The sequence below is a fragment of the Oryzias latipes genome, chromosome 6, assembly GCF_053564925.1.
Source record: "Oryzias latipes strain Hd-rR chromosome 6, Olatipes_Hd-rR_3.1".
Lineage (NCBI taxonomy): Eukaryota > Metazoa > Chordata > Actinopteri > Beloniformes > Adrianichthyidae > Oryzias > Oryzias latipes.
The window spans coordinates 29,518,283-29,542,924 of NC_136242.1; the positions used below are offsets into that span (position 1 = coordinate 29,518,283).

At 42.5% G+C, this 24,642-nt stretch overlaps 1 protein-coding gene across 4 annotated transcripts in view; it reads left to right on the forward strand.

Moving 5' to 3' along the window:
* zfpm1 (zinc finger protein, FOG family member 1) overlaps positions 1–24,642 on the forward strand; it is a 91,009-nt gene that overhangs the window by 25,169 nt on the left and 41,198 nt on the right. For 3 of the 4 annotated variants that reach the window (XM_011476386.4, XM_020704190.3, XM_023956001.2), the window contains exon 2: positions 21,734–21,880. In XM_011476386.4, the coding sequence (XP_011474688.1) occupies positions 21,734–21,880 (147 nt within the window). Of the gene's footprint in view, positions 1–21,733; positions 21,881–23,210; positions 23,360–24,642 lie in introns of those variants that run through there. The other variant, XM_078948956.1, reaches the window with a different exon arrangement.

Below are 24,642 nucleotides of genomic sequence, written 5' to 3' on the forward strand. Positions count from 1 at the left end.
GGGAGGAGCCAGAAGGCCAGGGAAGCACTTTGGATTCAGCCTTATTATGAGACAATTGAAAAGGTTCTTCGTCATTATAACTCGCTTATTAGCAAATAAAAACATATATTTTTCAGAATTTGTAGTTTTGTTGTTGTTGTTTTGCAAATACACAAATCATATCGAACAGAAACTAAACCTTGTCCCACAAATCAAAGTTTGAAGTGAATCAAATGAATTGTTTTGGAATTTAATTTAATTTGTTTACACATTAAAAAGGACATTCCTAACATAGAAAATAAAATGATGTGATGATTTGTAACATAAACCCCATTGGTTTTTTTTATGTGGTCACGCACCAGCACAAAATCTTATTTGTCCTTATTATCCTCATTGTCAAATGTGGTTAATGCTCAGTAAATTAGTGTGGATGTTTGCAAAGAAGTTTAAAAGCATTAACGGATAAATTTAACTCAAACAGGGACTTCCTATGGAGCAAACCTGCATAAACTCCAGATATATGTTCACTTCATTCATGTATGTTTTATTAAAACAAATTTACTAATTGTTTACATTTAGTTAAACAGCTGAGTGTTATTTGGGACCTGTTGATCTTGATCCGGGATGATCAAACCGGTGGATGAACTGATCAAGTTTCAGGAAAAGAGCTTATTGCTTCTTGTTCAGGATTTCTCCTCTTTCCTGTTTTGGTTTGATCTGCTGTAGTGTGACCTTCACTGTCCTCAAAAATGCAGGAAATTTGGGTTGGATGTTTTCATTTCATGAAGGCTAAGCAGTTTCTATCCGTGGTTGGTTCGGCGGAGACGTGCACTTCCTGCAGTAGAACCGTCCTCAGGTGAAGTTACAAGCCTTTTCCCCTTTTCATGTAAGGGAACCCCCCCCCCCCCCCCCCCCCCCCCCAGCCAGTATCAGCCAAATGATCTGACTGATATCGTTAAACCATGTTCTGCTGCTCCTGCCGGCCTGCCTCTCTGACCTTTCAGTCAACTGGTTCTGTTTTGCATTGCTACCCGCCGTTTCGCCTGTATGCAAACGCAGGCAGATAAAGAGCGAGGACTTCCTCACGGCGAGGACCTGATCTGGTGGAAGCTCTTCTGATCAACAAAGGTTGATGCTGAAGTTGTGGGGAAGTGGATCTACGGCTTGGGGTCAAATTGTCTCCATAAAACACCGGAAAGCTGCAAAAAAAATCACCAGATGAGATCAGAGAATGAGCCCCGAGACTTTTTACATCCCTTTTAAATGGCTAGTTTTTGTAGGTGCTGTTGAGGGACAGGAAGTCATCCTTTAACTCAAAGAATAAAGAGCTGAGTTTGGTTTGGTCTTCAATGCTGACTTGGACGTCAGCAGCTAATCTGGAGCTTTAAATCACAGTGAACCCTCAGCCTCTAAGGCTTCTGCCAGGCCAAACTTCTGTTTTCCATTCAATCTCATTTCATCCAAATTTGTTATTGTCGCTCCTATCAGCAGTTATGAAGTTAGCTCACTTCTTTGTTTCTTATTCATGTTTAAAATCTGCAGGCTTGAACAGCCTCACCTCAGTCTATTTTAAAAATATGAGTTTTAACATATTTACTTAGCTAAACAAAGCTGGAACTTCCATTTCTAAAATAAAAAAACTATAAGTTCAAATTAGGATCAGCTTGTAGTGAATGAATAATCTGATTATTAATTAAAAAGTTTGAAAACTGTTTTAAACTCAAAAGTACACATTGCAAACTTGAAACTTAAATATGGAACATTTGAAAATAGAAATATTTTAAATTTAAAGAAATACTTGTAACTTAAATAAAAAAAAAACTATAAACCTAAAACTTTTACCAAATAAACAATGTTTAATTGTAACAGCTGTCGTTTTGGATTGTCCTTTTTTTAAAAAAAATTTCTCTCCCTTTTTAGTCCTCAATTTTCCGCTCCAGAACATCGTCTGTTCATGGCGTCGCCTGCGTCATCCCTCTTCGTGAAATTACGATCAACTCCGGAAAAAAAAAGTCTGAATTGAAACTGTAAATTGAGAACTAAAAGGGAGAGACATGAAAAAACAAAAGTTGAAAATACAAAACAACAGCTGTTACAAATGAACATTAATGAACATTATTTTCTATTTGGTACGTTTAGTTTTTTCTCTCTCCAAATTTTCATTTTCATATATATATATATATATATATATATATATATATATATATATATATATATATATATATATATATATATATATATATATATATATATATATAAGTTTTAATATTTCTTTTAAGATTACAATTTGTGGGGCGTTCTTACAAGTTTAAAACTGTTTTTAAATTTACAATCAGGTTTTTCAGTCAATCTAAGCTGATCCTGATTTGACACCATAAAAGAAACAAACAAAAAAACGATTGAATTGCCTAAAAAGTGACCAAAAGAGGAACCTCCTGTAAGCTGTTCTTCATTTTACAACTGAAATCAAAAGGATTTATTTATTTATTTAAAATCTGTTTAGAAGTAAAGACGGTTCAACCTCACAGATTAAAACAAACAAAAACTTGTCCTTTGTTAGTCTTGATGTTTTCTGCTGGAGACCTGCCTGATGGTGGCTCTTCGTCACATCTGCACGTTTCCTCTGTCCGTGTGGTTCTCCATGGGGAGGGACGGTTGCCTCAAACGCTAATTGAAAGCTTCACTTTGTGCTTCTCAGATGGAGGAGATGCTTCTCCTGGCCGGCTCTCCAAAACCGCAGCGCGTTGTTTTAAAGTGGGGACGCGGTAACCCGGGAGTCCAGCATTCATTATTCATACGCAGATAGCACTTCCCCCGAATGAAAGGGCCACAGTGGAGCCGAGTGGGTGTGTGAGAGGGTAACGCTAATATTCCCGTCCTCGCAGGGCGACCCCGGGAGACAGACAGCTATCGCCCCGGCCCCGCTGCTTTTATTTCACTTTCAGCTCATCTTAAATTTCCATTATTCACCACAAAAAGCCAAGCCGAGGCGTCTCGCCGTGACTCTTTGACACGCGGGCTCCTCCTCTTCAGCCCACTTCACAGCGCCGCGTGGAGGACTATTATTAATCACACCCCTATCAGCTCCTCACATCTTTGGCACTATTTGCTGTTTAATCACTAAAATAATACGAGGGGGAGGGCGGTGGCGCTGGGGTGGGGGCTTTCAGGTTGCCATGGTGACCAAATGGAAAAGGTCAGGTGTAGTTTATCTTATCAGCGATGGGGAATGGTTACTAATTACAGATAGCTACTAACAGAGCTCGATCCACCGGGCCCTGCCTTAAAACACTATCAGCAATCCACACCAGCCTGATATTAAAATAATCTCTGAGGAAGCACACACACCCACACACAAACACACACACACACAGGCTGCAGGGCTGTCCAAAACACACCTCAGCCAGCGCAGCGAGGTCAGCCGGGCCAGAGAAGACACGCCCCAATGCTGTCAGGGACGTGACCTCCTGCCCAGACGGTCACCGCTGGTTCAAACCCTGCAGGAGTGTCAGCAAAACACAGACCGGATGCTGGTGGGGAAACCCATCTGAGGAGCGTTCCTGTGTCTGTGGGGGTTTTTGGAGAAAATGTCTGATCTTATTTTCTTTTTTTGCGTAGGAGTCTTTGTCACCTCTCTCATACTATGTTTTGCTTCCTGGGAGCTGGGCTTTCTTGGTTCTTCCTGACACTTCTTCAAGCCTCTGCCTTTTAGTGGAACAAATGAAACACAACCTGTGAATAAGTTAGAACGACAAAACAAAACCAGAAACAGACATTTCAGACACAAAGACCAGACTGAAGCTTACAGAACCTGCCAAAGACCCATTCAGATAGAAAATGTGTTTTAAACATGTTCTTCTGTGGTCAGGACAGACTGGATTATTGGGGAATTAAGGATAGTCAGCAGCTCATGAGGCAGGTTGAGCTTCTTGAGTAAGACGTCTGCTGGGCCTGGTCCTGTGACATGGTGGACCCCAGGAACCTGTGTGAGTCTATTGAGGGGGCTGTTCTGTTGAGGATTGTAAGTGGAGTGGGTAAAGGGGGGGGGGGGGGGGGGGGGGGGCTTTTCCTGACGTTCACAGTCATCTTCTCTGTTTTGAGTGGGTTGAATGAGCAGCTGCATCACTGTTGAAGGAACAGATGCTCAGAAACATGCAGCTCAACTAAAAAAGAGGGGGCAGGATTGCCTGAATTCTACTTTTCTTATGACTGATGTGTTTTGATCCATTCAGAGCAGACCTGATCTGGCTGCTGTGCTCCGTCTGCAAACGTCCAGCCCTTAAGGTTTGTGCAGCAGCTCCAAAACAAAGATCCACCATCAATCTGAGATGAGGAGCTGCAGCATTTCTGTAAATGTTGCAGTAAACACAGCCTGATGTCAACTTTAACATCCCAATCTCTGTGCTGTCAGAGCTCGGCGTCTAAGTGTGATGCAGCTGGATGCTCAGGAACTGCGGCTCTGCTGCTGGAAATAAAGATCACAGCCCACTGAACAATATGAACAGTCAAAAAAGTGCTAACTTCCTTAGTTTTTAAACTTTTTCCTATTTGATTTGGATAACTATAACAATTCAAATCAAACATAAGTGGCGCGTATCTAAAAACCAGCTCGACTCAGTTTAGGTCAGACCATTGACTGTATATGAGAAGTGGACTGAGTGACCCCCCCCCAAGCCTTTCAAACAGGAAGTACCGGCTGGCTCCAAAAAGCCATAGCCCCATAGACTTTTATTGAGAAAATGAGTTAAAAACGTGCGTGCTGTGAGAGTTTTGAACGTAGAAGGCCGCTACGTAGGATTTTCATTGGTGGTCGCTGGAACGAGCGTTTCCAAGCCCAGTGTGAACGTAGCATCACAAACGCCAAATAAACAACCCAGAATCCTTAGCAGCCGCTGAATGCTGGAAAATGTGTCTGCTTTGGACGGACAGACCGTTTTTGAAAAGTAAAAAGAGTTTTTCTTGGTTATCGTCAGGACTGATTAAAATGACTTTGACTACCTGAAATGGAAATCCTTGTATCAAAGACACAAACCTAAATCAGGGGGCAGATACTTTTCGGGGCTCCGCAGCTGCAGCTTTTCAGCTTCACAGTCAGAAGTCTGTGTTTTTGGAAGTGTGTGTGTGACTTTTGTGAAGGAAAGAAGAGGATTTCTGCACCTGGGTGTGTTGTACTGTGTGATCTTGTCTCAGCACCTTTACATTTATCATCTTTGACATTTGGCTGTAACCCCCCCCCCCCCCCCCCCCCCTCTCTCAATCTGGCCATCATCTGAGGGAGGCACTTTTTTTCCCCCATCAGAGAGCCTGTTGTGTGTGTGTGTGTGTGTGTGTGTGTTGACAGTTCCTCAGCAGAGACGGGGATCGTCAGATTCAGGCGAACCCTCGCCCTCCGCTTGTTGTGTGGATGGCTCGTCTGCAGCGTAATTATGGATCCGTCTTTTTGCACAAACGCGCGCCCTGATCTTAACTTTGCTCTTATCTGGGGGCTGAGGGCTCCGCTGATGCCCTGCCTCTTGAACGTACCCCCTTTCTTCTCTGCTGCCAGCCGTGCAGCGGGTTATATTTAACCAGTTATCTCCTTTACATCCTCCCTCCATGCTCCGCGGGGCTATCGCTCCGGCTCTGCTGCCACCATCGCACTTTATTTTTATTTTTATTTTAAGCCGCGTGACAGGAGGCGGAGATAACAGACGCAAAGCCAACTTGTGAGTGGCATGCCACCCTTCTGCTTCTCCATTTCTGCTCTCTCTGACAAAAACACTGCCCTCCTCCATCTCTCCATCTCGTCCCTCTTGTTTTCTCTTTTTGCCCCTCTTGTCTCCTCCTTTATCTTCATCATTTCTCGGCCCTTTTATCTCCCCCAGCGCGTCTCCTCTCCCTCTCGGGCTTTTCTCTCGGCTCTTCGGCTGGTGGAGGCTTCCTCTTCTGGGCTGCGGCGGAGACGGATGGTGCAGATGTGCATCACCACGACTCTGTCATGTGGAACGGTTGCATATTGCATTTTTTCTGCCCTGGCTTGATCTGTGCTTGTTTGACTGTATGCAGAGACCTCAAATGCAACATCTCAACAGCTCCATCTTCCCCTGGAGGTTCAAAATGGAAAATTTACATCTGTCTTTACTCACCGGATAGACAATCTTGTCTCACAGATGATGCTTTTAAGCGATTATACAAATGAAGAAATTTCAGATCCTTTTAATGAGCTGAAAAAAAGTAATTACAAAAGACATCTGAGGAGGAGAGTGTGATTAGGAGTTTCCTCTCGCAGGTGTTTGCTTGAAGTTGTGTTTTAATAGGACCGAGTGGTTTCTCAGGGCAAAGACAACAATCTGATGAAAGAGCTGAAGCAGTTGTACAAATGGCTTACCTGCACAGAGGCGCTTCTCTTAATGAGGGGACCTGTTTGATTCACAGCTGAAGGTTGCAGCTCTGAGATCGGTGGAGTTAAACACCCTCTCCAAGGAAAATGGTGTTTTTGACATGTTCTTGTAGCATTTTTCTGATGATGGAGGACATATGTAAAGGAAATTGAGCTTAAAATCGCATTTCTGGTTATCTCTTTATACAAAAGCAGATGAAAATGCCATTGGAAAAGCCTGCAGCAGTGATGCTACAATGGGCGGGTCACAAGCTCCCTGCTCCGCTCCATCCTGATACATCCGCTTGCAGGCAAATAGATACGTGAAACTGAGCGGTTGGATAGCTCTGATATTGCTCACTATTTTTGATGCACTGGGAGAGCGCATAAACAGAGGGCTCAGTTATGAGTGATGGGAAGTGGAGGCGGAGTTGCTTCATGCCTGTGGTCCCGCTCACAACTCGGAGGCGAATTTCTAATGAGCAACTGCTGCAGGTTTCTTGATTTTTGCCTAAAAAACGTCATATTGATCATTTAAAAACCACTGGGAACACTTTGAAAAGAGATCAAAAGATGGTTGGAATCCATCTTTAAAGCAGTTAACAAATCATTTTCTTTCCAAAAAAAAATAAAATAAAGCACTGAACCTGGAATCTCCGTTGACGCAAACTAATTCAGTCGGTCCACTTTCAGTTTGGAATGAAACGTGATTTGCAGTCCGACCCGTGGGTCACCCTTAACATTTTGGATTCTTAAAAATTGAATCCCAATATTTGTTGCTCACTGACTATAAATATGATGAAACCTAAATATGACCAACTGCAGAGAAATCACAATAAAAACAGGGAAAGTATTACATTGCCTCAGAAAGTGCATTAGGGAGTCAGTTTAATGAAGCATGAAGGAACAGGGCTGAACAAATTGTTTGCATTACCTGTTCAATGAGAGTTAGAAGGTTTAGAAACCCATCAAGATGTTCAAAACTTGTCCCTTTCTGCAAAAACTGGCAAGTGAAATGGAGGAAGGACAAAAAAGACGGTCCAAGTGGGTTTTTAAAAATGGTAAATGGTAATAAAAATGCCACAGAAACTTAAAATGTCAAATGAGCAGAGTGATCTTTTTACATTTTGTTTTGGAAATTGATTAAAAATGTCCGAAATTATGCAAGATTTTCAGAAAAACAAGGCAGAAATGCATTTTATTGTCTAAAAATAACAAAATGAAGGATCACAAAACTACTTGATTCTAAATCCTTCATTCAAAACTGACTGATAAACTTTGGGCGCTTTTAAAAAAGCAAATTCAAATCGTTTGAATCAAATTCTTGGGTCTAAAAAACTAAATGTTTTTTTTTTTCCTTTTGAATTTCAGTTTGCAGAAGTGCTGATAATTTTATAAAAATAAAAGTGAGTAAAACCAGAAGAAAATTCTGGAATTTCCTGAAGTAAAACCTGTTTGGAGACCAGAAGGGTTTGAAGGGCTGAGACCATTTTTTTGTCTCCAACTCTTTGAAGATGCTGATGGAATCCAGCAGGAGGAGCTCCGCCCTTCGCCGTTCCATGTGAACGTGGTGCAGCTTCATGGATGCAGACCCCCCCGTTTTTTTTTTTCGCCTTTCATTTCTAGTGCGGGTGATTGTGGCTCAGCTGTTCTTGCGGTGAAATTAGGAATTTGGAAAATAAATGTTGAATTGGAAAAGTTAAAAATGTTGTTTTGGATTATTTCAGTACCATAAACAAAAGTGTGAGAATGAAGAGAAGATGAAGCTTCTCTTAATCTGCTGGTTCATTTCTAGGAGGTTTTGTCCAAAACAGGGTTTAGTTTAAAGTTGGCGAGTTTAACCACAGCTCCAGTCTTAGTTTGACTCAAAAATGACAGCTTGTTCGGAACAGTGGGCTGTTCCAGTCGTCTGTGACCCGACCCCCCTCCTCTACGATGACTACAGACACCACTAGGGAAATTTCTGCTCAAGTCATGTTTCTTTCTCGCTCTTCGTCTGGGTTCAGTCTGAGTATGACGCAGCAAACGGATGATTCTAAAGCTGAAGGAGGATGTAAGCTTAAAAAAAAGAAAAAAAGTTGGTGAGGAGGAAGAATGAAGGTTAGAGGTGAGCTCCAGGTCACGGGTAGGCAGAGGGACACTCAGGCGGGTCAGATGCTTTCTGTCACCATCCCAGCCATACATCTGGCAAGAGGTCAAAGACCAGAAGCTAACTCCGCCTGAAGGTCCGCCCACTTTGGAGGAGAAGCAACTCGTTCCTCTGCCATCAGCTTCCATGTTGATTACCTTGTTATCATATTTTTATCTCAAAGCCTGTTTGTCAGCAACGAGTCCAGCAGATGCTTCTTGTAACTTAAAGATGATCCGAGGAAAGCATGGAAAGGTTTCAGATCCCCCCTCCCCCTCTCTCAATGTATAAAATCATCACCTTGGTTGCCCGTGACCCTCATAAATTGTTGTCATAGTAACCGCACAAACTTTAAAACAGTTGATTTTTTTTCTACATAAGCATAAAAATGTGTTTTCTTCTTTAAACTTTCGTAGAGTCATAGTTTGGGAGAACGGCTCCAGAGTTGTTCAGCCGTCTGGATGAGAAGCGCTACTAAAAATATTAAGTAGTGTTTAAATAGGGTAGTTTGTGTTGTAATCTTGTAAAAAAAAAAAGGTTTATATTGTTGGACAAAAACCTTAAAAATAGCAAAAGCTTGCAGGATAAAAGCTTGTCCCACGATGACCGAGTATTTGTTAATTTTGAATTTAGGGGTTTGGTCCAGACATCGGTTGCTAAGGAAAATGAAAAAATGTATTTAAGGACACAAACACAAAACTGAGAGAAAGTAATTATGAGCTGAAGAGAAGAAGAAACGTGAATGGTTGCTATGGACCATCACATTCACAAAGGTCAGCAGCCCCAGTCAAAGTAGAACTTTTAACAATAGAGGTGGTTGTTTTTTTTAAGTTGGCCTGCTCTGCTTCTCATGCTCGCTTAATGGATGATGTGTTTGTTTGGGAGTTGAAACTACACTGAAACAGCTTTGTGCTACCTGTGTGGGGTGTGTGTTTTTGTCACTGTGTGCGTATGTGTGTGTTCGTTCTCACCGTTTTACTCAAGGCCGGGTGTGTTTCTATCAGCTCAGTGCAGCTCAGATATGGAAAGAAACAGTTTCTGAGAAATGATGTGAGGATAAAGAGTATGATGGGTATGCTTCACATACTGGATGACCTTGTCTGTGTGTGTGTGTGTGTGTGTGTGTATGTGTGTGTGTGTGCACAGCAGCTAGCATTGTCTGACCTTTCCATGACTTCTTTGGGAAAGCTTTCATTAAATCAGACCCTGCAGTGTGATGATTGTCTCCCTTGACGATGCTGCGCCGTCGTTCAGCGCGTGAGCCCGTCGCTCCCACTGGTCGTGACATTCCCACGTCGTCACAAGCTCGCTGCGCGTTTTCTGGAAGAACCGTGGAATTGTTCCGCAGTGGGAACCCTGCCGGCCGTCAGTGCTTCTCTCTGTTTCATCCTCGTTTTGCCGCTCCGCTCACTGGCCTTGCTCAGCTGCTGTAGATAGGAGGGGATTCAATAAGTAGTTGAATCACCCCCTCACCCCCCTCACTCCCCTTTCCTCCCCCTGTGGATCTTAGGACGGTGGGAAAGTTCAAATCTGCTGCTATTTTCTATCTTTTATCAGTCAGGCTTATCGGCTGGCTTTCTCGTCTGCATGCCTGGCTTCAATAGTCCAGGGTTTCAGCTCGGGCGGCATGGTAACCGCGCTCTGCCTCTCTCCTCACCTCCCATTCCCTTTTTCTGAAACACCACCTGTTTTTATTCCATTTTTATCCCTGTTTAACTCCAAACCAGTGAAGACAAGCAGATAAATGTATGTGGTGCGTCCCACAAAGACTAAGCACTTCATGTCTGGACATATTTGTGGCCTTCAAGTTTCTTTGAGTAGCTTGTGTGAAGAGAAGCAGGATTTTTTTTCTCTGGAGGGAAACCACATTTAGAAATACGCTCTTTCGTCTTCACTTAAGCTCTTCCTCTAACAGCCATGATAATAAACGTCTGTTATGAAAATAGATTATTTAAACAAATGTTTCACGACCCTTCTAGATCATCATTTGATGTGTTGTAAAAGCGTACCCAGTGTTCTTTTAATTATGATTAAAAAACCTCTGGGCAAGATCAAAAAAACCCTGTGTTGTTTTCTAGGACATTGTTTCTGCAGAGCAGCAAGAGTTCATTAGACATTCACCTGTGAGATGTGGGTGAGACTGTTGACCCAAAGCAACCCCGCTCCTCTTCCTCTCCCCGTTGCTGAGAGCTCTCTGTTTACATGCTCCTCCACTAGTTTACTGCCCCTCACACCCACAACCTAGCATTAGCAGTGCAACAAAAATGGCGAGCAATACTGGAGCTATCCAGCCGTACAGTTTGGATCCACATTCCAGTTCAGACGAGGAAAACAAAGACGTTCATGGATCTATTTGTCTGCAAGTGGATGCATCAGAATGGAGCAGAGCAGGGAGTTTGTAGTCAAATAGACTCTTTCACACAACATTAATTGTCAGCTCCTGATTCACACTGATTTGCATAAAGAAATATATATAAATTGAAATTTTAATATTAAATATTCTTTACAAACATCTTTCATCAGAAAAATGCAACAAAAACAGGGTTAAAAGACCAAAAACAGGATATTCTATAAGAGTGGGTCTTCAAAGCTGATTCATTTAAGATTCAAAAGTTCATGTTTTAGTTTTTCTTTCTAAAAATCAAATTATTTGGGTATAAAAAAAAGCGAAAAATCAGCGATTTTAAACGCACAAATGTTCATTCATCTTCTTCCGTTTTATCCCTTTCGGGGTCACGGGCTGCTGGAGCCTATCCCGGGCCACTTGTGGGCGAAGGCAGGACATTCTGGACAGTTCGCCAGTCTGTCACAGGGCCGCACTCACACACCCATTCACACTCACACCCAGGGACAATTTAGAGTTGCCAATTGACCAATAAAGCATGTTTTTGGACGGTGGGAGGAAGCCGGAGACCCCGGAGAGAACCCACGCATGCACGGGGAGAACATGCAGACTCCACACAGAAAGGCCCCCCATTGAGGTTCTGTTTCAGGTCCCCCCCCAGCCGGAACTTGAACCAGGGGCCTTCTTGCTAACCACCGCGGAGCCCCGGACAAATGTTTAACCGTCTTTAATGGAAACAGCTGAGAAAATTCAAAAACAAATCTGAAACTAAACTGCAGGTTTGAAGAGGCGGGATGTTTTCCACCGCTGGGTTCCATGCTGGGTTCTTGTCTGACCCGGATCAGCCGGTATCGGGATGCTCCAGCTATCTGTGGCTCTCTTTGATGAGAGCGTCTCATGAATCGGAAGCGCGCCTCCGTTTGTTTGCAGTTTGGCTCAAATCCAAACGGCTTCAGACGGAAAACGGAAGATCAGATGTTTTGATCAAATGCAGAAACTTGGAAATTTTCTGAAGGGAGCTCCCACATTTATCTGCCAGAAGAATGCGGTTTCTCTCGGCCGCAGATGTGCCTCCTCTGTGATGCCTGTGGGAGCGAGGCGTCCTTGAGGAAAATGAAACAGCCTGTCAGAGCGGCTGTCTGAAGTGATGCCAGAGAAGAAACGGTTGTGAAACGGAACACGACGCTGCAGCTCCACCGCCTCCGTCGCTCCGTTCAGAGGTGGATTCGTCATTCCAGCCGTGGAAAAGTTTCCCTCCCCGTCAGCCAGATCTCCCAAACTCTCAGCAGATGCTCCTAAGACCTTTATCCTGGTGCGCTGGAGAAAGCTCCCCTGCAGGGAAACTGTTTTGCTGATAGATCTGCTGAAATGCAGCATCTGAGTCGTCTGCTCAGCAGCTTTAAGCCTTCTTCTGAGGCGGATTACAGAAACTTTGAAGGTTCAGGCTGAACATTTGTTCCCCAGAACAGTTCTCAAGGAAATTTAGATCTGATTATAGATGATAAGTTAATGAGGTTTGAGGACTGTGATGGAACCAGAAAGCAGAACAGATCTTACCAACTATTTGGGGAGAAAAAATAGATTTGGATTTAAAAAATAAAAGTTCTTAAAACAAAATTTTGCTGCCTTCTTGGAATTCCTAAAAATCTTTTTCGTGTGAAGACCAAAAAAAGTCAATTGATTTTTGCCGATGATTTTTTCTTATGATGGCCCTAAAGTGATATCACATCAACAAACTACTCAACACAACAACATTTTAAAGATCACAACAATTAAATTAGCAAAAAAACACGACATTTTAGAAATCAAGACAAGAAATTTTCAAATTCTAAAATGTAAGAAAAAAAACTTTTCAAACACAAAGGTAATTTCCAGAAATCCAGATGAAATGGTAAAGATCAAAATAAGTTTATTAACATAATACATTTATTTTTTGGAAAAAAATTTTTTTGCTTTCTTGGCTGTATTTTTTTCCCCATTTTCTTTTAACAATTTAGGTTTTCTATTTGGATGATCAACCATCTGAAAACTATTTTTTAAGGTAGCTGCAGTTCTGCTGTCTTGGACTCAGAGGCCTTCATCATCTCAGTTTTAGCTGTTTTTTTTTAATAATTTGTTCATTTTTTCATCATATTCGGTCAGGATTGTCCATCCTGGGAACGGCTGCTGTCATATTTCTGTTGTTTCCCTCACGGTTTGTCAAACATTCAGCCTCCAGCGGCAGTGATGGAGGCCCAGCGTGGTGGTATTTCACTACAGACCTCACCTGTTATCGCCCCGCAGAGAGGCAAATATCTGCTCCTGGGAGGATGACGAGGAGGTTGATCTTCAGCCCCATGTGGCTCCTGGTTTCCACCCCTCCATCCGCCCTTCTCTCCGGGCCCGGCCGGTGTCTCCCCCTCCCCTCGGTCTCCACAGGACCTTTATCATGCAAACCGCTCTGCTCATTAAGGAGTTAATTTTCTCCCTGCTATCTGTGATTAGTACAGCCAACCTAAAGCTGCAGATTCTTTAAATGTCCCTGCTTGTTATCAAAAAGGAGAGCAGAAAAAGATGGGAATGGGGGGGGGGGGTATTTAATCATTTAAGTAGTCTTCCTGAGGAACCAGATTTTTTTTCCTTCTTCCCAGCAAATGTAAAGAAATCTGTGCTGAAAGCCGGTCGGCTCAGTAATTCCGTTTTTAAAGCACGAGGATGGATGGAGGGAGGGAGGGTGGTGGTGGGGAGGTGGCAAGAGAAGGAGAGGAGGAGGGGGGGAAAAAACGACTTGATGAAATTCCGCTATCAGCTCCGAACCAATATGCAAAATATCTCTGTGGAAATCAAATAGCTATTATGTTTTCATTTCCACGTCGGCGTATTTGCTTAATGAAGAGGAGACAGATCAGACCGGCAGAGAGAGTCTGCAGGAGCCGATAACCGCCAACGGCTCCCAGCTATCCGCACGGAGTGACGCTCCCAGTCACTGCGCTTTTTCACCAGAGAAAAAAAAAGGGGGGGAGGAGGGGAGGCAGAGAAAAGCAAGTGATACTGAAAGAGGCCAGAGAGAGGAGGAAGAGTGGAGGTGAACCGCTCAAGCGTCTTTCTCTCCTGCGTTCCCTTTCCGAGCTTTGATGTCGGGCGTCCTGCTGCGTTCTTCAGTTTATCACCCCCTGTCTCCAGGCATCACATTTCCTCCATGGCTGTCTTCCTGCAGGCGCTTTGCTTTCATTTCTGCCGGCTTTTAGGCACGCCATCACACTCGCAGCAGCAGCAGCAGCGGCGGCGGCGAAGGATGTTCCGGCGCCTTCATCTGTGGAGGGGGGACTTCTCTGCAAATAAGACCTCTTTGGTCAAACTTTCTGGCTTTTTCTATCACTGCTACCCTCAAAAAGGGAAAAGAACAGTAATATTGAGTAAAAAATTAGTAAAAAGTCGAAACATCTTTTGATAAGTTATCAAATTCAAAAAGGTGAAAACAAGCTGTTAGATGGAATAACTTCAGATTAAGTGTTTTGCAGCCCAATGATACGGATTTTTTGCTAGTTCTAAGCAAATGGTTTGTAATTTTTGACCAAAAAAACAGTGTAGTTGATAGAAATAACTTATTTCAGAACACAATAAGAAAACGGTCTTACTACAAGTTGGTCCATCTTACTATTACTACATTTTTATCTTCCAAAATAATGGCAGTGAATGCCAGTCTAGCTTGTCAACATTTATTTAACTTTAAAATGACTTCCTTAAAATTGAACCAAAAATTGGAATGCATTTTTTTTCAGCCTAAAATTAAGTTTTTCTATTGTCAAGAGTTTGGAGCAAAATGATTTGAATGATAATTTCCTTATTTCTATATCCTGGCTCTTGATTAGAAAAAAACTTTGCTGATTTTAACAAACGTTAGAAAGCTGTAGAGCAAAGATGAGTTTCAATAACTTAAAACCTGGAAAAATACCTTGAATGTCTAAGAACAAGGTTTTAAATCTTTGCAGGGATCAAATCGTTTGCAGCCAAGCAGCCAGTGTGAAGACAATCGCAGAGGGAGCACTAAAGTCAAACACGAGTTAACTTCTGAACAGCAGAGAATCTAAATTAAACTTTCCTTCTGCAGATCTTTTTTCTGCATCAAACCTAATAAACCCATCACAAAACCAGACATGGAGCCTTGTTGCAGGCTCTCTTTGGCTTTCTGCAACTCAACTGTCCACATATTCACATTACTTTCCCAAAATGCACCACTTCTTTTTGGGTAAATCTTTAGTCGTCTTGTTTCATCAGGAGGAAACGGTGAGGTTAGGGCGCTTAAAAAGACGCAAATGATGGTAAAGTTTACATTCAGACAAGAAAAGGTCTTCAGAACAGTTTAGGGGGAAAAACAAATTCTTGAAAGGCTGCGTAGGAAAGTTCAGACACTTGGCTATTTTAAAAAGTGAAAAATCCTGTTAGTTGTCACACACCTAGGTGTGTCAGATTTGTTCTCTGCATCCCTTGGGATGGGTGAACGATCAATCTGACTCCCTGCACAGGGAACGTATGAGCTCCTGATTGGCCGATGGGCTCGTCTGTCTTGAATGTGGAAGCATTTTTAAAATCCTTATTTTCACATGGGAAGGTTTTCTGACATCAGTTCTGAGGAGCAAAACCGAGTGCCACCACCGCTGAATGCAGGCGGAGAACACAGAGGCCTTCCTGCTCTCGTCGCCGATTAGACAGAGATGTTTAAAGTGCAAAGTTGATGAAGAGTACTTCCTCGGCGGCGGGTAATTGTCTTGGCTCTGATCAATAAGTGGCTCCTCTCCAGAGCCTGACTCCATGTCAGGTGCCTCGGTTTCCTCCTCTCCCTTCCATCCTCGCCTCCTCCTCTGAACATCCTCTTTGAATGTTTTCCCACTCTGTGATTGTCTGATACAGGCACTCCTCCTCCTCCTCTGTCTCCTCTCCTCCTGCTTTCAGGTCTGATGTTTTTTTCTGTTTTTTTTTTTTTGTGCGGCGGGCTATTAGTGTGAGAGCGGCGCGCCCGTTTAATCAGCTTGTTGAGCATGCAGGTTTGATGTGCGTTGTCTTTGGGAGGAATCAGCGAGCCTGGAGCCGCAGGTTTGATGTGGACGCAGAGTTAATAAAGCAGTATCTTCAGCGCCTTCATCAGCTGCAGCACTTTGTTCTGCCTCGCAGACTGACAGCTGCTTTCCAGCTCCTCGCTGCTCCTGTTGCTCCACGGCTCCGTCTGATCTCACCCGCCTTCCCTGCCGTTGGATAAATGAGCAGACTCAAAGTATTTCTAATCGTTCCTGCTTCTTTCTTTCTTTCTGCTGATTATTAATCAGCTATTATCTGTTCCAAGTGAAACAGCGGTGGAGTTGTGCATTATAAACACGGGCGTCTATGATGAAGCTGTTGTGAGGAAACGCTGCTGTTTGATCGGTCTTGTTGTTCGTCTTCAGCCTGGATCAACAACTCCAGATCTGTGCTGCTTTTATTCATCAAAAAAGCTGGGGAAAGATGAAAAAGCTGCATAGATTTATTCTTATGAACAAAACCAACTTTGTGTGGAAAAGTTTTCTTTCAATTGGATCGTTTTCCTCAGACGTTTCTTTAATCTTTTAAAAAAAAATTTTACAAAAATTTGAAACATTTTGTGTTTATTTTCGGACCCAAACTTTATTTGTTTCTGTTTTAGTAACTTTCCTGTTAGGTCTGAGGATTTAGTCCAAGGGTCTGCAACCTGTTACACAAAAGAGCCATTTAGGCCAATTCCTTATCGACCAACTTCCCCTTTAAAAGAGAGAAAAAAAACCTTTTATCTATATTTTTGTGGCCATTAAGGCATTCATTTATAAAATGTAGCTTTCAAATATTCACGGTCATTGAATCATAACACTATGTTATATCTCTCTCTCCATAAAAAACGTAAATTTCATATTCTTGACAGCGGCACAAACAAGTTCCTTTCAAAATAAAATGCATCCTGTGTCAAAAAGGATCCTTCTGCTGCAGCAGATTTACTTGAATTGAAAATGTAAGAAAGCAAAGGCAAACATCCCGTTTTCTCCCTTATCCTATCAAATGTAAACATGGATACGTTGGTGAAGAATCCATCTTTTTTTAAATCTGTACATGTAAAACAATTCTATTCTTTAAATACGTTGCCCCTGAAGAGCAGATAGAGCAGTGGTCTGCAGCCAATAACACTGAAGGAGCCATTTGGGGCCCGTTTCTCACCGATCAGAGCCTGACGGGGCCACTAGGTGTAATTTTACCTTTTCAAGAATGCTAATAATGCTCTGCATTTATGTTGGTGTTCTTTTAAAAATATAGTTATAATTCCTTATTTTTATGTATAGAAACAGAAAGCAGTTTTTTCTACATGTGAAATAACTGTTACTGTTTGACGGAGGGTCCTATGACGTCCTTTCAGAATAAGACATCCTGTGCAACACGGGATCATTTCACTGAAGCTAATGCACTCCTACGAAAGGTTTTAAACAGCACAAGGCAAAAATGGCGTTTTCTCTTATTTCTTAAGTCTGCTTTGGTGGACTCATTCTTTCCTTACTTACTTGTTGATAAACTGAACATGACTTTATTGGCTTATCATTAAATAGAAACAAATATCCTAACAACCTAACCTTACCTGTACTTTTTATGTGACAAATATGATCTTCTTTAGAAGCATTTTTTCATCTGCTCCTGATTCACAACAACTTGATCAAGGAAATACTTAAGCAGTTTGAAAGCTTAATCATCAGAAAAATGCCACAAAAACATGTTAAAAACACTAGGAATTAATAAATTAATAAAAGAGCCTTAAAGTCGATCCTAAAGATGACTGGGAGCTGGGGCAAAGATTTCAAAGTTACACTGATGGGCTTCTTCTTTGTGGTCCTGGTTGAGAGGTGCACACGTACATCATGTATCAACACTGGCTCGGGAGAGAAAGGGTCTCACTTGGGCAAGATTTCTTTGATGATGGGAAGTTCCTGTTTATAGCAAAATGATCAGAGAGAACAGATTCTGTTTACACGAACACCCAAAAACAGAAAAAAGTGTTTTTTTTTTAAGGCGTGTAACAATTAATCGACTTAATTGATGAATCGATTGATTTTCCTGCAACCAGATCGATCTGTCTAAGCCAGTTGTTAATCAAATTGACCTAATCCATTAAAAAAAATGTTATTTTTTAAGGCACAGTAGTCGTATGGTATCGATCAAATGCATCACAACGGACAACACACATGTGATGATCCGTCCATGTGGAAACACTTTGAATGTAGCAAAGACATGTGACCAGACTGTGTGCTAGAATGTTCTAAGAATGTTTTTTTATTTGATTATTTTAAAGAGAAAAAAGCAACAGTGGGCTGAACTTTATGAAACTAAAATGTGAATGGATTTGCCATTAATTCTTTTTTACTTGTTTGTTTGTACACATATCTAATTTACACTTGATTATCTTGCAAGAAATACAAAGAATCTGGAAACCCTGTCCTGCTCCGTTCAGTGCAGGTATTTATGACTCACACTGGTTTCCTGAATCCATTTTAGGTCAGTGAATTGGATCCTTCAAAATGAACCAATACCGACTAGGAATGGGATTGGCAATCACAAATTATGATTTGAATTGAATTGTTGTTAAAACGAATCGTTTGAGCATTTTTAAAGGAAGTTCTGGGCTAATGATGGTGTGTAGGTGACAGACTTGATGGGAGCCAGTTTAGCTCGTGCTGGTTTGCGGCGCCTTCCGTCCGTGAAACCCGGGTTCGACTCCGGGCTGCTCCCTGTTCCCTTCTCTACCTCTGCCGGTTCCAAGCCCGGCTTGAGAAGGTTGCGTCAGGAAGGGCATCCGGCGTAAAACATTGCCAAATTTACCATGCGACTTGTTCGCTGTGGCGACCCCTGATGGGAGAAGCCGAAAGTGAAGAGAGGTGACAGACTTGATGTGGCAGATCTTCATTGGTGCTCCTCAGGACTCATCATGAGCTGCTAGAACATGAAAAAAATTGTTTTAAATCTGGGTTTTCAGAAGCTTAAGTTGGACCAAAGGGAGCTCCAGGCTTCTTTTGGGAAACTTTCTGTTCCTCCTGGAAAGCTGGGCGTGGCTCCTGGTGATATGTGCATTTTTTTTATGTGGCATATCAGGCTTCAACAATTAAAGCCTAAAAAAGTGCGACCAACTTATCACGCAATCCTCGCCGCCAAGCATCCATCCAGGCTAAGTTTGGCGCTGCTGCTGGATCATGAAAGCGGAGGAGAAGTGGAGCTGAAAGTTTGCTGCGCCTTTTCATGTCCGACAGCGGCGATGCGGAGATGGATCCATTAAAGCGGAGCCGTAATGAGGAAAGAAATCCAGACTCCGACATTTTCAACCGGAAACATAATTGGAATTTTACACACAGAAGTGCCTTTGTACGACTGTGATTAAAGGGAAATTAATTGTATGAAAAATGTCCTCCCAGATACTGGAAATGAGATCAGGCGCAGCGCAGAAACAGTCTAAAAATATGTTGTGTACAGGATCGATGATTTCCTGCGCGCCAAGGTCCAAATCTGGCTGTTTCATTTTATCTGAAATGAGAGTGAAGCAGGCGGGCGTGGAAGCAGAAATTAGCCTAAAGATGTTTCATTTACAAAGACAGAAGCAGTCGATTGTTTCCCAGCATTATCTCTGCCTGCTTTTAATTGCTTTGGAAGTGAAATTAACAGAATTAGAAAAATTGCCTCTCCCTTTTTCTACAAGCCGCTTTATTCACGGGTATTGTTGTGCGCTTTGTATAGATTATAGACTCCCATTGTTCCAGTATTGTAAATATATACGCCCCCCAGTCACGGCTGCGGCGCAGAAACAGCCCCCCCCCCATCCCACATCTCCCTGTTCGTTCTGCGCATCCTCGTGAAAATTAATTTACAACCTAAAAAACAATGTGCCTTTCCAATAAATCTTCATCGTGAGTCTGCCTCAGCTGACTGTTAACCGTCTCTGCGCCCTAATCCTGTTAAAGTGGAGGGTGATGAAGATCCTGACGGAGGAGGAGGAGGAGGAGGCACGCGCTCCTCGCGGTGGAGAAAGCTTCGAGGTTTTTTTTACGCACCAGAGAGAATTTCATTTACAGAAAGGAAAAAAAAGTATTATTAATGGAGCGCTCTTTTAAAAAAAAAGAAAAAAAAGTGGCATTAAATCCATATTAAGTGACTTCCATTTCTGGATGTAATCTTCAAACGGGCTGGAACAGATCAAAAGTACTGTATAATTACTCTGGTCAGCAGGGATTATGAGACTGTAATCGATAGCGATCAGCCCTGCACTAATCACTCTTTTAGCTGCACTTTTAGGTATCCTGTAATTTGGCTTGAAGGTCCCTCTCGGCTTCTTGCTATTAATCTTCTGGATTAGTTCGTTCAGCGTGTCCACTTCTACCAGTTTTTTTTCAATAATTCTTTTTTTAAATAGTTTTTTTTTCCAACAGCACACGCAGTCATCTGTGATTTTCATGTTTTTACTGTGGAAATGATTGAAAATCCTTTTGTTTCTGCGCTCCCTCTTCCATTAAAGACCCACTCTTGATGAAAATGTTGCTTTTAACAAGGCCTTGCCGCTCCATTCTGATGTCTCCACCTGCAGACATGGAAACAGTGTCAACCCAGCATTTCTAGAGAAGTTAGGACTGTGGGCCAAATTTTATGAAAGAACCAATAATATGCGGCTCCCAGCATTTTCTATAAACTTTCTATGCGATTTCTTGATTTTGGTTGATTTTGGCTGCACGGAAAGCTTGCGATATGCAATATTAGTGATCAATATTGCGATAACGGTATAATTTGCGGTACATGAACAAATAGCAAACACAGCAACAGTTTACATAAGAGTCAATATAACTTAAGTTATAATCCAAATGACCCTTGTCTACATAGTAGGCGAACATCTACCATTAAAGAGCTCCATCCAATTGGTCAACAATGTAAATGCCTCCATCTGATTGGTCAAATGCATAAAGGGATTTATTTGATTCGATAAATATTTCAAGCTGCCATAAGATTGTTTTAGCACATTTAAGGTAACCATTTTTTGCAATTTTCATAGTCTTTTGCGACATGCGTATTGCGCAGCTTGATATCGTGATATTGATACGTTTGCGATTTATTATTTAGGCCTAGTGGTTGGCTACATCACGTTTTAAGCTGTTGTAAAACCCCTGTCAACCGTGCTGTGACACTTTCTAGCCTATTTCTAAAATGTCTACAGTAAATAAATGCAAAAAGTTGACCGTGAGGGCCTCCACTTCAAGACGAGTTGAAACTGGCTAAATTATTTGGGAAATATGAAACGACTCTGCCTAGTAGGCCTAAAGACAGAGTTGTTTTCAAGGAGTTCAATATCAGAAAGCATTACTAGACAAGACGGGCTATCCACAACAAGCTATATAGGAAGAGTACAAAAAACTGACAATTGTGATCAAACTGGATCTTAATGTATTGATTTTCTATTTGGAAGAAATCCAAGTTATGTAGTTGCAATAAAATGTTAATTAAATAGGTCATTTGCATTTAATGTTATTAAAATAGTTCAAAGACTATCAGGCCAAATGGCTGACTCTCAAAGATTTCTTACCTCATCAAATTTGGCCCTATTTCCACATATTTTACACACCTCTGGTGTAAATGGACAGCGCTCAGTTATGGGTGACAAGAGTGGGGGGGCAGGTTGCTTCACAACCGTGGTCCCGCCCACAACTGAGTGGTGAATTTCTAATGAACTTCTGCAGAGACTATGTCCTAGAAAATGACACAGGTTTTTATCTTTATTTTGGGTTTTATACGTCATAATCATAACTAAAAGACCACTGGGAAGGCTTTTGCATTAGATCAGAAGATGTTCAAAGTCTGACTTTAAACGCACACCTGCTGCCCCTCTTTTCCCAGGTTTATCTTTATTTTGCGCTCTCCTCTGCAGGTTCCCTTGGCGACCTCGACGGCGGCGAGGAGAACACAGCTGACACCATGAGCCTATCAGGAGAGGAGGGCGGAGCCTCCGACCCGGAAGACTCTGCTGAGGGCGACAGCTCCACCCCTCCGCCGTACACGCCTCTCTACAGTGAAGGTGAGAGGGAACGAAGACCTGTTCAAGTCTGGGAAAAGTCTCTTTTGGTCCAGTCAGAACACTGACTTCATATGAGAACTGGATTGAGTGACCCCTCCCCTTGGTGCTCCAAACAGGAAGTACACACTGGTTCCAAGAAGCCAATATCCAATGGACTTCAATAGAGAATTATCCAGCTGTTACTCAGTCATTCTATTGGACAGAATAACCATTCTTGTTCTGATACAGTTTTTTAACATGTAACCTGCTACATTTCACTTGAAGCAGCCACCCCACCTGGGCAGATGTGGGTGAAGCCCCTCCCTCAATTGTAGACCATACAGGAGAAGTAGGTAGCCTGAAGCATGTATTGTTTTTTACTCTTCCTTGGGAGCATTGAGAGGTGTGGGATTTTCTCCTCCTATGTTCCTAGAGCCATCGCTTTTTTATAACCTTCAGGCCACAGACTGTACTGTATGAGAACTGGACTAAATGCAGGTTCCATAAAACCAAAATCCTATAGACTTCTATGTAAAAATAAACAGCTATTACTTAGTCCCCCTATTTGTCGGAATAATCATTCTTGCTCTGCTACCTTTTTTTTTTTACATGTACTTGATAATCCTATTTTTTAAATGATATTTTTTCTGTACTGCAAGTTATTCAAGCCATAAACTGACCAATCGGATGCCTCAATAAAGTTAGGTGTAGCCAGCTGGCCCCCACGTCCAACGTTCAAAATGTTTGTTTGCTTGTAGCCCGCTTTCGAATAGGGGTGTGGACTTCCTACAAGCTCACTCCTGATTGGTGAGAGTGGTTGCCATAGAAGTGTTCACTCAGGCCGATTATCACTGCTTACTAAAGATTTCTGGTTCAAACACGACATATAAAAGAACATGGCGACTGAATTGATTTCATTTCATTTGAGCTGGAAGTAAAGCATTTTCCATGGGTGACATCACACTGACTCGGTCCAGTTCTCATATACGGTCAATGCTTCAGGCTCATAGAGATCCCTGCAGTCTTTGATTTACTCTGACAAAAATGTCCTCATTAGTCAAGATACAAAAAGAGAATCTTTGCTCACAAGCACCTCCCCCTCTGGTTGATTTTGAAAATGAGCAATTTTATGACTGAAAATGTTAGAAAGACACTACCATGTAGAAGTTGTTTTTAAAAAAAGAAACCTAGAGCATAAATATTTGACGAAGGAACGTTTTATTGTGTTTCTAGAGTGTTAATGACTTCAATCTTTGTCTCTCTCTGCTTTTTTTTCTCTCCACTCATATCTTTAGTTTACATCTACATCATTTACGGAACGTTTAAGACGGCCATGAGCTGCTTTTCTGCTCCGTGTGGACACAAACCAAAAGAGAGGTTTCTGTTCTGCGTGTCCTTTAAGTCCACACCTGAGCGGGTGTGAAAGAAGCTCATGACGAAAACCAGCAGAAATGACACCTTTGTGAATGACGCTTAAGCTGTTGGATTTAGAATCAACAGGTGAAGCACCCCCCCCCCCCCCCCCCCCCCCCCGTATGTCCCGATTGTGGAGTTTGGAGCAGGTGTACCTGAAGGCAACCTTCACAATTACAAGCTGCATCTGCGTCACGTCCTAAACCCATCCAGATGTCTGCCTCACTGTCAGTTATTAGTGGTTATTACCCGCCTTATCTGCACATCAGAACTTTGTTTAATCAACTGACGTCTACCTGTTATGAGAGAGGAGACGGTTAACGCCACCCAGAACCGCACTCGCTAGAATCATGAAGTTTATGAGGCTGCAGCTCTTTTTTTTTTTAATCTCCAATGTGTCTGAAGGCAAAAAAACAAACAAAAACATTTCTGTGGGCCTCGGCAAGCCCGTCCCCCCCCCATTTCCTGCGCCTCTTATCCCGAACCACAGCGCTCCGTGTGATAGCACACTTTTCACTCATATTCTTTTGACTTATTCAAGATTTCACCAGCTGTGTGTGTGTGTGTGTGTGTGTGTGTGTGTGCGTTTTCTTTTAATCTCGAAAATTCCTGCTCTTGTGAAATTTGGGGGCTGAGGGTGATAAGCGTCTGCTGGTTGGCTCGGTTTGATAAACCCATGGAAATTCTGTCAGGTGCTAATCGAGACAAGATTAGAGATTAGTTGTGTATATATATGTGTGTGTGTGAGGGTTTGAGGCGAGGTCGGGTTGTGTGTTAGCTTGCAGAGGAAGAGGATGAAAGAAGTCAGCCTTGCTGCACGTGTGCAAATCCATGGATGGTGAACGGTCCTCTCCCATCTCTGGATGTGCATGTTTTTAAACCCACCACATACACACACACACACACGCACGCACACACACACACACACATGCACATCACTGTTGATTTACTCCTCTTCCTCATCCTTGGGGTTCCTCGGTTGCCCAGTGCTGCCATTATCAGCTCTCTGTAAATCAGCCATGTTTGACGAACCTGCTCTTTCAACCTGGGATCAATACTGCTCTTTATCTGACCGGCGCTGGCTAATAAAGGCAGGGCCTCTTATCCACCATCTGGAAGACACACACACCAACACACAAGCACACACATGAGTGATAACCAGCCTGATAAGTTGTGCAAGAAAACCACATTCTCCCAGAAACCGAACCGAGCACTTCGCCATGACCCACAGCTGCTGCATGAACGCTGGCGCACACGCATGCGCTGCATCACGGAGGAGCATCTGTCAGGTGATTTTTCTCCTCACTCGGGTGTTCTTCTCAGAATCGCTGTGCAGTTTTGCAGCAACCTGCAGAAACGAGCAAAGCTTT